The 12,475-nt window shown below is 40.8% G+C and overlaps 1 protein-coding gene across 1 annotated transcript in view; it reads right to left on the bottom strand.

Annotated features, from left to right (window-relative positions):
* Positions 1-4,961: 4,961 nt before the first annotated feature.
* MAGI2 (membrane associated guanylate kinase, WW and PDZ domain containing 2) overlaps positions 4,962-12,475 on the bottom strand; it is a gene marked incomplete at its 5' end in the record, with an annotated part of 203,533 nt that continues 196,019 nt past the window's right edge. Inside the window, one exon of the mRNA XM_018560419.1 lies at positions 4,962-6,599. Coding sequence (XP_018415921.1) covers positions 5,812-6,599 — 788 coding nt within the window. The remainder of the gene's footprint in view (positions 6,600-12,475) is intronic.

Raw genomic sequence — 12,475 nt, 5'->3', positions numbered from 1 at the left:
TAGAATACAACAAGCAGTATGAGCATTTCTTTAGTTGTCAGCAGTAGCTGTGAAACAGTGAAGGCCAGGTTACCTGATAATCAAAGGAAAAGCCACACTGAGCACCATAAACTACCAATTAGTGGTATCAAATGGTTTGCCTATATGAAAAAGATCAAATTTTTTCCTGATCATAATGTGAATTATTTTAATTACATCATGATTATATGTTATGCTCTTCTTCATATAAGCAATTAATATCAAAAACTGTCAGTTTATGGTGCTCAGTGTGCCTATTGCTTATCAGGTGGCCTGACCTTAACTGTTCCACAGCTGCTGCTCACTGAGAAAAATGCTCAGACAGGACTGCTTAAAGTATTCTATTCTAACCAAGTTCTTCTTCTCCGGTTTCGCACTCCACTGCCCTGTTCTGTATGTGTAGAAATAAGAAGATGACACTATTTGGTGTCAGTGGGTAGTACACTTTCCGCAGGTCCATCTGATTCCCGAGCTGCCAGACCAGCAAGAGCTCATCTTTTCTACACCGTCAACTGTTCACATCAGAAGTGTCAGCCGTGAGACCCAGCAGCTAAAGGATCTCTCTACTGTGAATCCGTTCTGTTGAGCTCCAATTCTGTTGCCCAGAATGCAGTCTGAATCATTTTAAATTTCCTTAGAAATGTGATTGGCAGAGTGCAATGGTGGCTGCTGATAGGATGCTACATGGGTACTTGGGTAAGCTATAGCACCCCTAAATTTCATCAAGTACCCCCTGGATGTGGTGATACAAAATTGAATTCTGAATAGGCTGTTGTATTCTTTCCACTTTAGATGGGGCATCCTCATTCTGAAATGCTAGTAAATGTCCAGATGGGAGGTATTCTTTGTATGGCTTTGAAATTTCTGGAAAATGTTAAAACACCAACATTTTTAGAAATATCAATATGGCCACGGTCACCTTTACTTTTTTTAGATTTGTCAGCTATGTATTTCAAGGGCATATTTATTTGGATATAATCTAGAAAGAATGTTTACGTACTACATAACAGTTAATCTGAAGAAGATTGATGAGCTTGATCATACACGGGCAGACTTTGGTGGGAGACGTAATCAAAATCACGGGACAGATGAGCCAGTCAAAGTTCTCTTCACAATTCAGCTAACATGCACAGTGAAAGGAATGCACCATTTAAAAAAAAATAAAAATCTAAACCAGGAGTCCCTTAATGGTGGACCGCGGTCTGGATATGGACTGAGTAGCAGTTCTATCCAGACTGCGATCGCTGACTAGTTTTTGGCTGGCTGATAGTGGATGTGCCAACCTCAGAGGCCCGACGAATCCACAGCCAACCATAAGCCAGTGCAGGTCCCCATTCATCCTCAGTCATTGGCTGCTAGGACCGCAGTGTTCCTAACAACCAATGACTTCTATTTTGTTACCCGCCCAGCATTAAGGGAGGACAGAAGAGTATCGTCTTCCATCCTCCCCTGCAGCCCAAAGTCTGCCCCACCTCCCAGCACTGCCTGCCTGCTCCTTGGGCTCCTGGATTAATGTGACAGCAGTATTTTAAAGGGACACTCTAGGGACAACCAGTGTAAGGGGGGCACTCTGATGGGGACAATTACTTATGAGTTGTCCACATCAGAGTGCCCCCTTACATTAGATGCCCCAGAGTGCCCCCTTACATACATTGCTGCCAACGGAGTGCCCCCTTACATTAAATACAAAAATAAGGGGGTACTCTGATGGGGACAGCCAATGCAGGGGGGCACTCAGATGGGGATAACTAATTATTATTAATATATTGGGTGTCCCTATCAGTGTGCCCCCTTACATAGCTTGTCCTCAGAGTGCCCACTTATATTGGGTGTCTCCATCAGAGTGCTCCCTTATAATGGGTGTGCCCATAAGAGTGCTCCCTTGTATTTAATGTAAGGGGGCACTTTGATGGGGGCATCTAATGTAAGAGGGCACTCCTCTGGGGGCACTTAATGTAAGGAGGCACTCTCAAGGGGACACCCAATATAAGGGGCACACTGATGGCAGCAACTAATGTAAGGGGGATTTCAATAGGGACACCTAATGTAATAGGGCACACTGATGGTGGCAACTAATGTAAGGGGGCACTCTGATGGGGACATCTAACGTAAGGGGGCACTCCGATGGGGGCATCTAATGTAAGGGGGCACTGCGATGGGGGCATCTAATGTAAGGGGGCACTCTGATGGGGGCATCTAACGTAAGGGGGCACTCCGATGGGGGCATCTAATGTAAGGGGGCATCTAATGTAAAGAAGCTCCCTGATGGAGACTCCTAATGTAGGGAGGTTCCCTGATGGGGAAACCTAATGCAAGGCGACTCTCTGATGGGGACACCTATTGTAAAGGGGCACTCTGTTGGGGACACCTAAGGTAAGGAATCTCTCATGAAGAAAATGTTGGTCACCAGACCATCCATAAGTTTTTAGTCAAGTGTTGGAAATCACTAAAAAAACAAGCACAAATTACATAAGCAATAATATGCTACACTCCTAGATTATGACAAAGACTGCTTGTTTAAGGAACCTGAACCATATATCAGCATGCTCACGCTATAGCCAATTCCATTATCCTTCTGTAGAGCACACTATTGTCACTGTTGATGGCAGTTACTTTTTTTCCACTTCCACTTTGGCTAGTACTGTGATCACAGGATATTAGATAACATTAAAATGTTTGGGACACCTGCAGCCAGGTAGATAGAAAGTAAAGAACGTAGGACGAGGTATTGCTTGAACTACTTTTTCTGACAGTAAGGGCCTGCTTACACCACAGTGCACTCTTGTTGGTGTGCATTGTAATGTGTCTTGTTATTATTATGCGCTGGTGTGCATTGTAACAAGTCATGTTATTATGCTCTGGAATGAATTGCAAAGTGTTACAGCTCTTCAGAACACGTTGTGCAAACATGCAGCATGTCCTACATATTTTTTTTAGCACTGCATTGGTGTGAACTAAAACCTAGTAATACAGTATAAGGCAAATCGTCGTGTTCTTGCATTGGGGTCGTGTTAGGCTGCTGTATATGACCCTAAGAGGAAAAGAGTTAGACAGAAAAACACCTCTTTTAAGATTTGTTTCGATTAAAATGTTTACATTAAATTTTAAAATCTCAGTGCTTAATCCCATTGCACATGTATTACATCCCAGTGTTTGAAAATACATTAAATAATAACTTGATATAAGGCTTTGCTCTGTAAAGTATCCTAAAAATAAGTCCAGTGCAGCCCACATCTTCATTCACAACAACCATTAAAAATTACTATATGTTTTTAGATTTTTGGATATATATTTTATTTGACAGTGTTTTAGAATATCATACAGTAAACAAGATTTATGTAAAAGTTAATTTAACCATAGTGGTGCATTTCATAAAAATAGTTGCTCACTTACAGCCTTTCTGTGACTATTAATACATGGAATTATATTTATAGAGATACAGCTGTACAAGGTAAATTCACAGCGAACACTACACAGAATTATAGTCTGGAATGGGGTTTAGATGACGTGCCGTCTTTCAAAGTTATCAGTTCTAGCCGCAATAAACAGTTACTGCATGGGTCATTGCAATACACTCTGCAAATAGAGTTTATGCAAGTATAGTGTTTTAGATTACATTGCTTTGTATTTCTTTTGTTATTGGTGGAAAACTAGAAATAAGGGTAACTGGGACATGCACTTCACTACAGAAGCATTTTCCAAAACTGGATTCAGCAAGTTAATGATGTTGGCCTACTATGAGACTAACTGGCAAGAAATGGATGGTATGAACATTGGTAAAACGCTCTGTATTTGTGCTTTAATATTGTGGATGGTGACTTATTTTTAAAGCTGAAGATTCAGTTTTAACTAGCTGTCAGAGGCTTGTGTTCCTTCCCCAAGACTTACACTGGTACTATTTTATTGGAACAGAACTAGATGATACCTAAGATCAGCAACAAACGTTCTATAAAAATTGCACATTGGATGAAACGCATAGTTAGTAATATGAAATGAAATGCACCCTTATCCTGCCTCAGACATCCTGGTAATATATAATTTCTTCATTTCTTAGATATCTAGGTATAATACTTTCATGAAAATATGCTTCTCAATAAACTGTTCTTGGTTGCATTAGAAATATAACAATCCCTTTGAAAGTGCAGTTGCGATTTTATAAATCTCCTCCATAAATTGATAATAATGGAATCCAAATAATTGTATGGTGGAGTATAAGGCAAAAAAAGGAAAATGTTTTTTTAAGTCTTCTTCTAGTTGTAAGCGATGACCTGAATTCCTATTTTTTTTTAGATCCCTGGAGCACAGGGGTTTGCACTCATGGCTAAAAGTGCAGTAACATAATGATTATGGATCCCCTTTACTGATTTTGTCAAATTAAAAGTGGCTTTGTAAAAATGATATGGATAATTCAAGGTGCTACTTTTGCCCACAATGCAGAATCATGAAAGATCATCTGAAAGTTTACATGCTATAGCTAAATTCGATCTTCCTCTATATCTCCTAGCAGATTGGTTTCCAATTTAACCGATTTTTGTATAAGCTGGGAGGTTTGGTGAGAAACATAATCTCATTATGTTTTTACTCTGATGAAATCTCTAAAATTGATTTGTGTCTTTTTCTTAAGATGTAGAAGGGTAAGCCACCAGCACACTAGGGTCCACTTTATCTTCCCATAGTTTATTAAGGACAGATAAACATGGTATCATATATAGATGCAACGTTTCAGAACAGTATATGGTTCCTTCATCAGGCTAAGGAAAGCGTGACCACAGTTTATCTGACCTTAATAAACTATGGGAAGATAAAATGGATCCTGGTGTGCTGGTGTCTTATCCTTCTACATGTTGATCTGCGCAGTGCCATCCGTTGCTACTTCAGCACCCGCTAAAGCATTGTGAATGGGATTCCGGTAAGGAGTGCGATGGGATAACTTCTGATTTTTCTTAATAGGTTCTCATCTGTGATCTCAGAATATTTAGTCATATGAGAGAACTTCTATGTACTGTACAATAAGTGTACACTTGAACGTGTGCAGATGTACAGATTTCATTCCAGTTTCATTTTGTTTGAAATGTACAGATATATGAAGTATTCACATAAAATGGTAATAAAAACGGAGCCACATCAGTCAGCACGCTAACCTTCCAAGTTAATGGGCAGCACACACCTACCTACATATGCGGGTTAATGGAGAGAGAGGTTCCTACTGAACACATTATGGTTTGCAGACTCAAAGCTTCAGAGAAATACCTTAACCCCTGTCTAGATATGTTGATAGCAGTATATTTACAATACCATCGTCGAATTACAAGGCATAATTCATTTACTCCATCTTACTCAGTGCAGTTTGATTTAAGGCGATGTTCCAGTTTGTGATTGCTCTATATTTGTCCTTTTTGATTTGCTACAGACAAGACTGGAGTGGTTCCCGAATCCTTCATACAGTGAAAAAATACATACTAAAGCTACACTGCACTGTTTGCCTCTGGTGCACTCCCTGTTGTTTTGGTTCTTCCATAGCTGCTGGACCCCGGAGATAAGGACCTGGGAGATCCGGCTACTGATGTACAGCTTTGCATCAACTGTACTTACTTCTTTATACTGTTTAGACACTGTGCACAACCTTACAGAAATACAAAATATATGCATCTGGTCCCAGATGGGTTTGTGTAGGTAAATGCATGTGAAAATTAAAATAAATAAAAGAAAATAAAATTATTTGAGACAGAAGCTAAGGAAAATAATTTTTCCAAGTCTATGTGAAACAAGTAAAGGGAACTGTCAGAGATTCAGTTATCTGCTCATGGCTGAAGAGCCAGATTTCAGGCTGCTAGGTAGCTTATCAGAGCCAGGAATTTTCCATGGTCCTGGTGAGACAGTTGCTTTCCGAGGTGCAGCGTTGGTGCTGCGGGTGTTACTGGAATGGGGAGGCCCTTCCTTTTGAGTCTCACTGCATTTAACTTCAGCATCTCTTTCATCTTGGTCCATGGCACTTGCTCGACAGCTGGACATATTGCTACTGTACATCTTTGATACCCCACCTGAATCTGACCTGCTCTGCTCAAGAGCCGTCACTGATTTCTTCTCACTGGTTGCATCCTTATATGTGTCTTTTGTACAGAATATTCCTTCACGGTTTGCTTCAGTGGACCTGGAGGTCCGTCCTCCACTGTCACTGACTGCAGTATACCTGCACTCTCCCACTTCACCAACATTTTTTACAGTCCCTTTCCCTGCAGAAATGGTCTTGCTACTCTCAGATTTTTTCTGTTTTCCATCATGAAATTCTTTTTTGAAGCTCTCCTCACGCCGTGATCTATCTACTTTCTTCGGGCTTGCTGATCTCTCTCTCGACTCTCCCAGCCGTTTCTTTTTATGACCATTTGCAGTAAGCTCCTTTGGTTTTCCCATGTCTTGTTCCCTGTAGATATCCCATGCTGGCTCTGGGTGTATCTGGTGAGTAGGGTCAGAGGGCAAGGCTAAATGTGATGAAGATAATGGTGCAATCATGTCTTCAAGAGAAATTCCTATTTCCGGCCCTGGGGAGGTGGCAGAGGGTGAACTCCAGGAGTTTGGTTCGTCTGTTATAAGTAAACAGAAATATGTAAGAATTGGTTTTACAGTAATAATTAAGTGTTATTTTAGGTACATTACATTTCTTATTATTTCTCACATACAGCCATATAATGCATATGCCAGCTAAGAGACGACCCTAAGGAACATGTATTCCACACTACATTCTTCTATGACATAGAAAAGACACACACACACACACACACACACACACACACACACACACACACACACACACACACACAATGTACTGCAGGTATACAAAATTCATATTCCCTCTTTAAGAGCAAAATCCTTTTTTTTTTACATTATCAGAGGTACAAAGAATCCTTGGAAATAAACATTTACTTATATAAAATCAAAAAGTTACAAGGAATGATGAATGATGTGATGGACCAAAGCTCCTGCAAACAGGAACTGAGTATTTCATATACAGTAGTGTGTAGCCTCAGAAATATGGAGACCTACAGGCTTATTCAGAGAAAGCACTGATACAATAAGTACAATAAGTACAATAAGTTTTGTAAATAGAAGACTCATACTTCCTAACAATATAATGGATCTAATTCCTTTCTTCACTGAATTAATTTTACAGTGTGCGTGTATGAAATTCATTTATTCCATTTGCTGGTGTCTGCTAAGTACATACGCTGTATGAGCTGATAAATCTTAGTTCTGCCTGTTATTCATGCTACTGATCCTAGAGTGGACAATAAGATGTTACAATATGAAAAATTACTAATTTGATAAAAAGAAAATTTTAATTTCCCCTAAACAGAATTTGTCAAGAAAAAAAAAAAAAAAGGCTTAAACAATCAGAAAATTACTTACTAGCCTTACCACCTCCCTACTACCATATTGTAACAAATGGTGGAGAGATTGACATCTATTTCTGGGATGTCATTTATATTTATAAGCAATGGTAAATCACCAGCACTCACGAAACGTAGCTTCAGTCTTCTTGATGATTTATTAAATGTCACGTTATGCCATGTATAAGCATACATGACAATGTGGCATTTAATAAATCGTGAAGAAGATTGAAGCTGCATTTCATGTGTACGGGTGATTTACTATTGCTACTTGAAAGCTCTGCACGGTGCCATCCGTTACATCACTACAAGCACCACCATTACTTTATGGTCGCAAAACGCTGTAAGGTGTGCAGGCAGATATTTGTCAATATTTATATTCATCATTCCATAAATAGCCCTCAGGAGGCCATTGCACTAATTAATGTGATGGCTCGGTTCACAGACACTAGTGGCTCTGTACCTGGGGATCACTGTGATCGGTCATAGAGAGACCAATCACAGAAAGCCCTCCGCTTCCTCTTACAACAGAAGATCATTTATTTGGTTTTAATCAGTAACTGCAGCAGATTAAGGGCCTGTTCACACGCCGTCCGTTTTCTGTGCTGACCTGATCCGTACGCTCCTGCACTAAAAATGCATCCTAATGTATCCCTATGTGTTTTATGGGCTACAGTTCTCACGTGCGCAATCCGTTCAGGTTACGACAGAAAAATACTGCATGTCACATTTTGTCCGGTCAGGAAACGGACCAAAAACGCACTGCACTGCAGCTAACATACTGACAGCCCCAGCAAAAAATAAATACATATATATATATTTTTTTAACTGGAACGCATCAAAAACACGGCCAAAACGCACTGCATCAGTAGCACCGCGTCTGCAGATCCGCACCTGATCAGGACCTGATATCATGTGAACAGGCCCTTAGGGTATGAAGGGGATTGATTCTGGAATGTTTTATTTTTTGTTTTAACTCTTTCACACCTTCTTCCCTCATGTACATCTGATCTGCATCCTGTCTCTAGTCACCTTCCTTACCTACACATCTCCACATTAAACCTCCTTATCTCCATCCTCCCACTGCATGTGACTTGTACATTAACTCCTTCACCTCCTCCTCCCTGTGTGTGAGCTATGATGTGCTGCATCTACTGTAGTGCACCATTGCCAAGCTCCATGTTTAAACCACTTCAGTACCAGTATGTTTCATTATTTCCCAAAATGTTTACCAAAAAAATAGATCACCTTGGTGTGCCCTGACATTTTGTATTTGCTATGTTTTATAAGTTAGGGAAACAATTTTTTCAAAATGTTTGGTGTCTTCTTTATATAGTAAACAATAATAAAACCCAGTGGTTATTAAGTAACACCAAATAAAACTGTACCTGTTTAAAAATAAATATAAAATTAATTTGGGCACAGCGTTGCGTGACCATGTAGCCAAACTATCACAGCAATGAAGGGGTAATAGAGGGACTTATATGGGCTGGTACTCAAGCGGTTAAAAGGTATTTCAGCCTTAACAGTTAAGTATGAAGGTTAATTGATTAGCCTGTATTTGTGGGAGGGGATTATGGCTATTTAAACCCCTCCTCTTCCGTTTCCTGCCTGATGTTGTAGGGGAAGCGTTTGTCCCCACCCATACCTTTTTATAACTTAAAATTCCATCACCTTTTCATTTGGTATGCCCCCTTTTAGGCGTACCTAACAGCGTGGCCACAGGCACACCTCAGGATACATTAGCTTATTGGCGCAACTCAGCCCACACTATGGGGTCTATTCACGAAGCAGCCAAAGGATCTAGCCGTAGCTTCGGCCGATCCTTCGGCTAGCTTCGGCCCCAGGACCCCTTCGGTTAAGTAGAACCGAAGGGCTGCTGTACGGGCTATTCACAATAGCCAGTACAGCTTCCGAACTTAGTCGAGCAGAAGGCATATGCCTCGGCTTGGCTGAGCCGCGCTGAAAGCCGAAGCTGGCTGAGCTGCTGGTCATTGGCTGGCCGACAGCCTGATTCTGACAGCTGGGCGGAGCCAGCCGTGATCTTACGGCTGGCGCCGGTCACTTGCAGAGAGATCAGCATCCCTGGTTACCAGCTAACCAGGGACACTGATCTCCAGACAGCAAACTCTCCCGGGCGCTCCGGGAGTCTCCCGCTCCCGGCCGCCAAGGAGAGAAACACTGCTTTTTCTTTTTTTTCTTTATTCTGACACGGAGCCGTGTCAGAATAGAAAAAATAAATGTTTGCCCATAGGATTGCATTGCTAGATTCCCATTGGCTATTTCAATTTGCAATAGCCAATAGTAAACTAGCATTGCACCCGTCCTCTGCTGCAGTTCTCCATCAGGTCCATCAGCAGAGTTCACTCGCTGCTGTTCGCCCCTATTCTCATAGGGGCCGAACGGTAGTGAGTGAATAGCCGAATGCCGCCGAGTTGCACTCGGATTGATTATTCTGCTTGCTACCTCCGAGGTTACTTTAACCCTTTAGTGAATGAGAAGGGGTACAAGTACCCCTTACTCAATCACAAGGGGGGGCCGTATTAATTAATATTAGTTAATAATTAATTAAAGGGGTACCCTGATGCAAATAAGCCCCCTGCCAGCAGACCCCCACAACCAATGGGTCAGGGCTTGTGGAAAAGAGGCCCTAGTCCCAACCTGCTTTGGCAGACCGTTCTCTCCACTTCAGCTGTGTGTTCATCTCATCCGAGCCAAAGCATATGCGCTTGGCTCAGCTGAGCTGCTTGGCTGCCTTCAGCTGCTGTACGGGCTATTGGAAATAGCCCGTACAGCAGCTCTTCGGTTTGGCTGAACCGAAGGGCTCTGGCGGCTGAAGTGAGCCGAAGCATTAGCGAAAGCTACGGCTATATCCTTCGGCTCTTTAGTGAATAGCCCTCTAATTAACAAAACCTCCAAAAGTAAACAAATTTTTCCCGGCTTACATGTCTACTGGAAATCATGAATATACAATAACGTACCACACAAACAGCGCAGAATAATAGAGACAATATAATAGTCTACAAGCAAAACATATTTGTTTTTAGCTGTCTTTTTTATGTGATTTCAGTGGTTACTGGTAGACATTTATTACTGTCATTTTTCAGATTTTCGGATCTGAAATGCATAGGTTTGTTCTTCAGATTTCAGATACATCCGAAGTTTTATTTCGGAACTATCCAAATTTTTGTTTCAGGATGAGTTTACCTTGCCTGTAATGCAATCCCCAACAGCCGAAACAAATCTAATTGGCCAGAGAACAGTCTCATGTGCGATTTAGTCTAGACAGATCCGAATTTCGTTAAACGGACATTTGGATTAGTTCGCATTTGGACGCCTTCAAATTTGGGAATTTGGATGCATCCAAATGTCAGAATTTAACGAAATTTGTAGAAATATCCATTTGTAACTAAATTAAATTTACATGTCTAGTTACTGGCATGATTGCTTTTTGGCAAAGGTATATCCAGAAACAACACACTAAAACTATGGAACTTGTTATATCCCATGCTGGTGCCTTTTGGATGTGGATAAAACCAGCACATTTATTAAGTGTGTGAAAAGTTCTAAGCAAGTCTTTTAACTGCACTACCACTGCCAGTCACATGCCTACAAAAGTGAATTTTCAATCCTGTATATGAACCTTTCTTTTCATTAAGGTTGAGCAGATCTGCACTGATAGCAAAAATCTCAGCTTCCAAAATGTTTGTAGGTATAGGACACTGTAATTATTTGCATAATCTCCCAATGGAAAGAACATGGCTAAAAGCCATGATCTAGTTATATTTATGTGTTTCAAAAACTCATGTCTTTCAAAGTTAATCTTTGAAGACAGGAGTCTTTATTTTGCTTTTCAAAGTGGGCCTATCAGTAAAATGATGGCGTTGTAATAATCAATAGGGCCCTATGTCAGCTCTTTCCTACTATGTATAAAAACAATGTTGCTCCTGGGCTCATGTCACCTAAAACCTAGATCATCAGAGACTGCAGTCTTTTGTTGTAATCACAATCCATATACCCATTGCACTCCTGACCGCTTATCCATAATAAAAATGGTTGGGTGCATCGGCAGTCGACGGATGGCTACCGTCCAGTAATACAAAAAAGTATGGACACCAGCACTCCAAAGGTAGAAGTGCGTCTCATTATTGATGCACGTGCAAAACATGCTCTCATTGCGACATTTCGGGGTCACGCAGGATCCCCTTCAGGCAGAACAAGTGTTCTGCCTGATGAAGGGGATCCTGCGTGACCCCAAAATGTTGCAATGAGCATGTTTTGCACGTGCGTCAATAAATAGACGTACTTCTACCTATGGAGTGCCGGTGTCCATACTTTTTTGTTTTGTTGTAATCAGACACATGTTGGGTTGTACATTTGCAGTGAGTACAGGGTAACAGCAAGCACGGAGAGAACATTTGTCAACTTCTATGTACATATGAATGTACATATTTACAGGGGTGCTGGGGTAGCCCCACTGCAAGGGTTAAGAAAAAATTTCCCCAGAGTTCTGATTCTATGTTAACGTGTATGTAAACCCTACAGAAACAATGATCTTATCTTGTTTCCTTACTTGTTTTCTAACATACTTGCTGATCCCTCCAGAAATCCAGTGAGTGCTAAACTTTGTGAACTCTGCAGTGTTATTGCAATTAATGTTATCAGCCCTGTCTAGTTCACCTCTGTTAACTACAGAACACATCCCTCCTATTTTAAGGAGATGAGAAGTGCGGAGCTGTAATCTCTTGTTCCTTGCCCTAGTGTGAAAGCACTGCTTCTCCATAGATGCAATTAGATCTTGGATCTTATGTAACATGCAGCCACAACCTCCCCCTATCAGTATGAAATCAGCATTATAGTTCTATATCATAGTAGACCATTTTTACATTTGATGCATCATAATTAAAGCAAAGCCAAAATAAAATAAAAACTAATGTAGCCACCACATCTTAGAACTGGTAATCTGCAACATACTGCATCTTTATTCTTTGGTTTTGATACACTTTAACTAGTTAAGGTCCCTGAACAAGTTTTTTCTTGTAATTTTTGATCCAGTAGTTTAATATAAAATT

This window comes from Nanorana parkeri, unplaced genomic scaffold (genome assembly GCF_000935625.1).
Source record: "Nanorana parkeri isolate BGI_ZX_2015 unplaced genomic scaffold, ASM93562v1 scaffold454, whole genome shotgun sequence".
NCBI lineage: Eukaryota > Metazoa > Chordata > Amphibia > Anura > Dicroglossidae > Nanorana > Nanorana parkeri.
The sequence above is the reverse complement of the archived record's forward strand: the minus strand, read 5'-3'. Positions and strand labels throughout refer to the sequence as shown.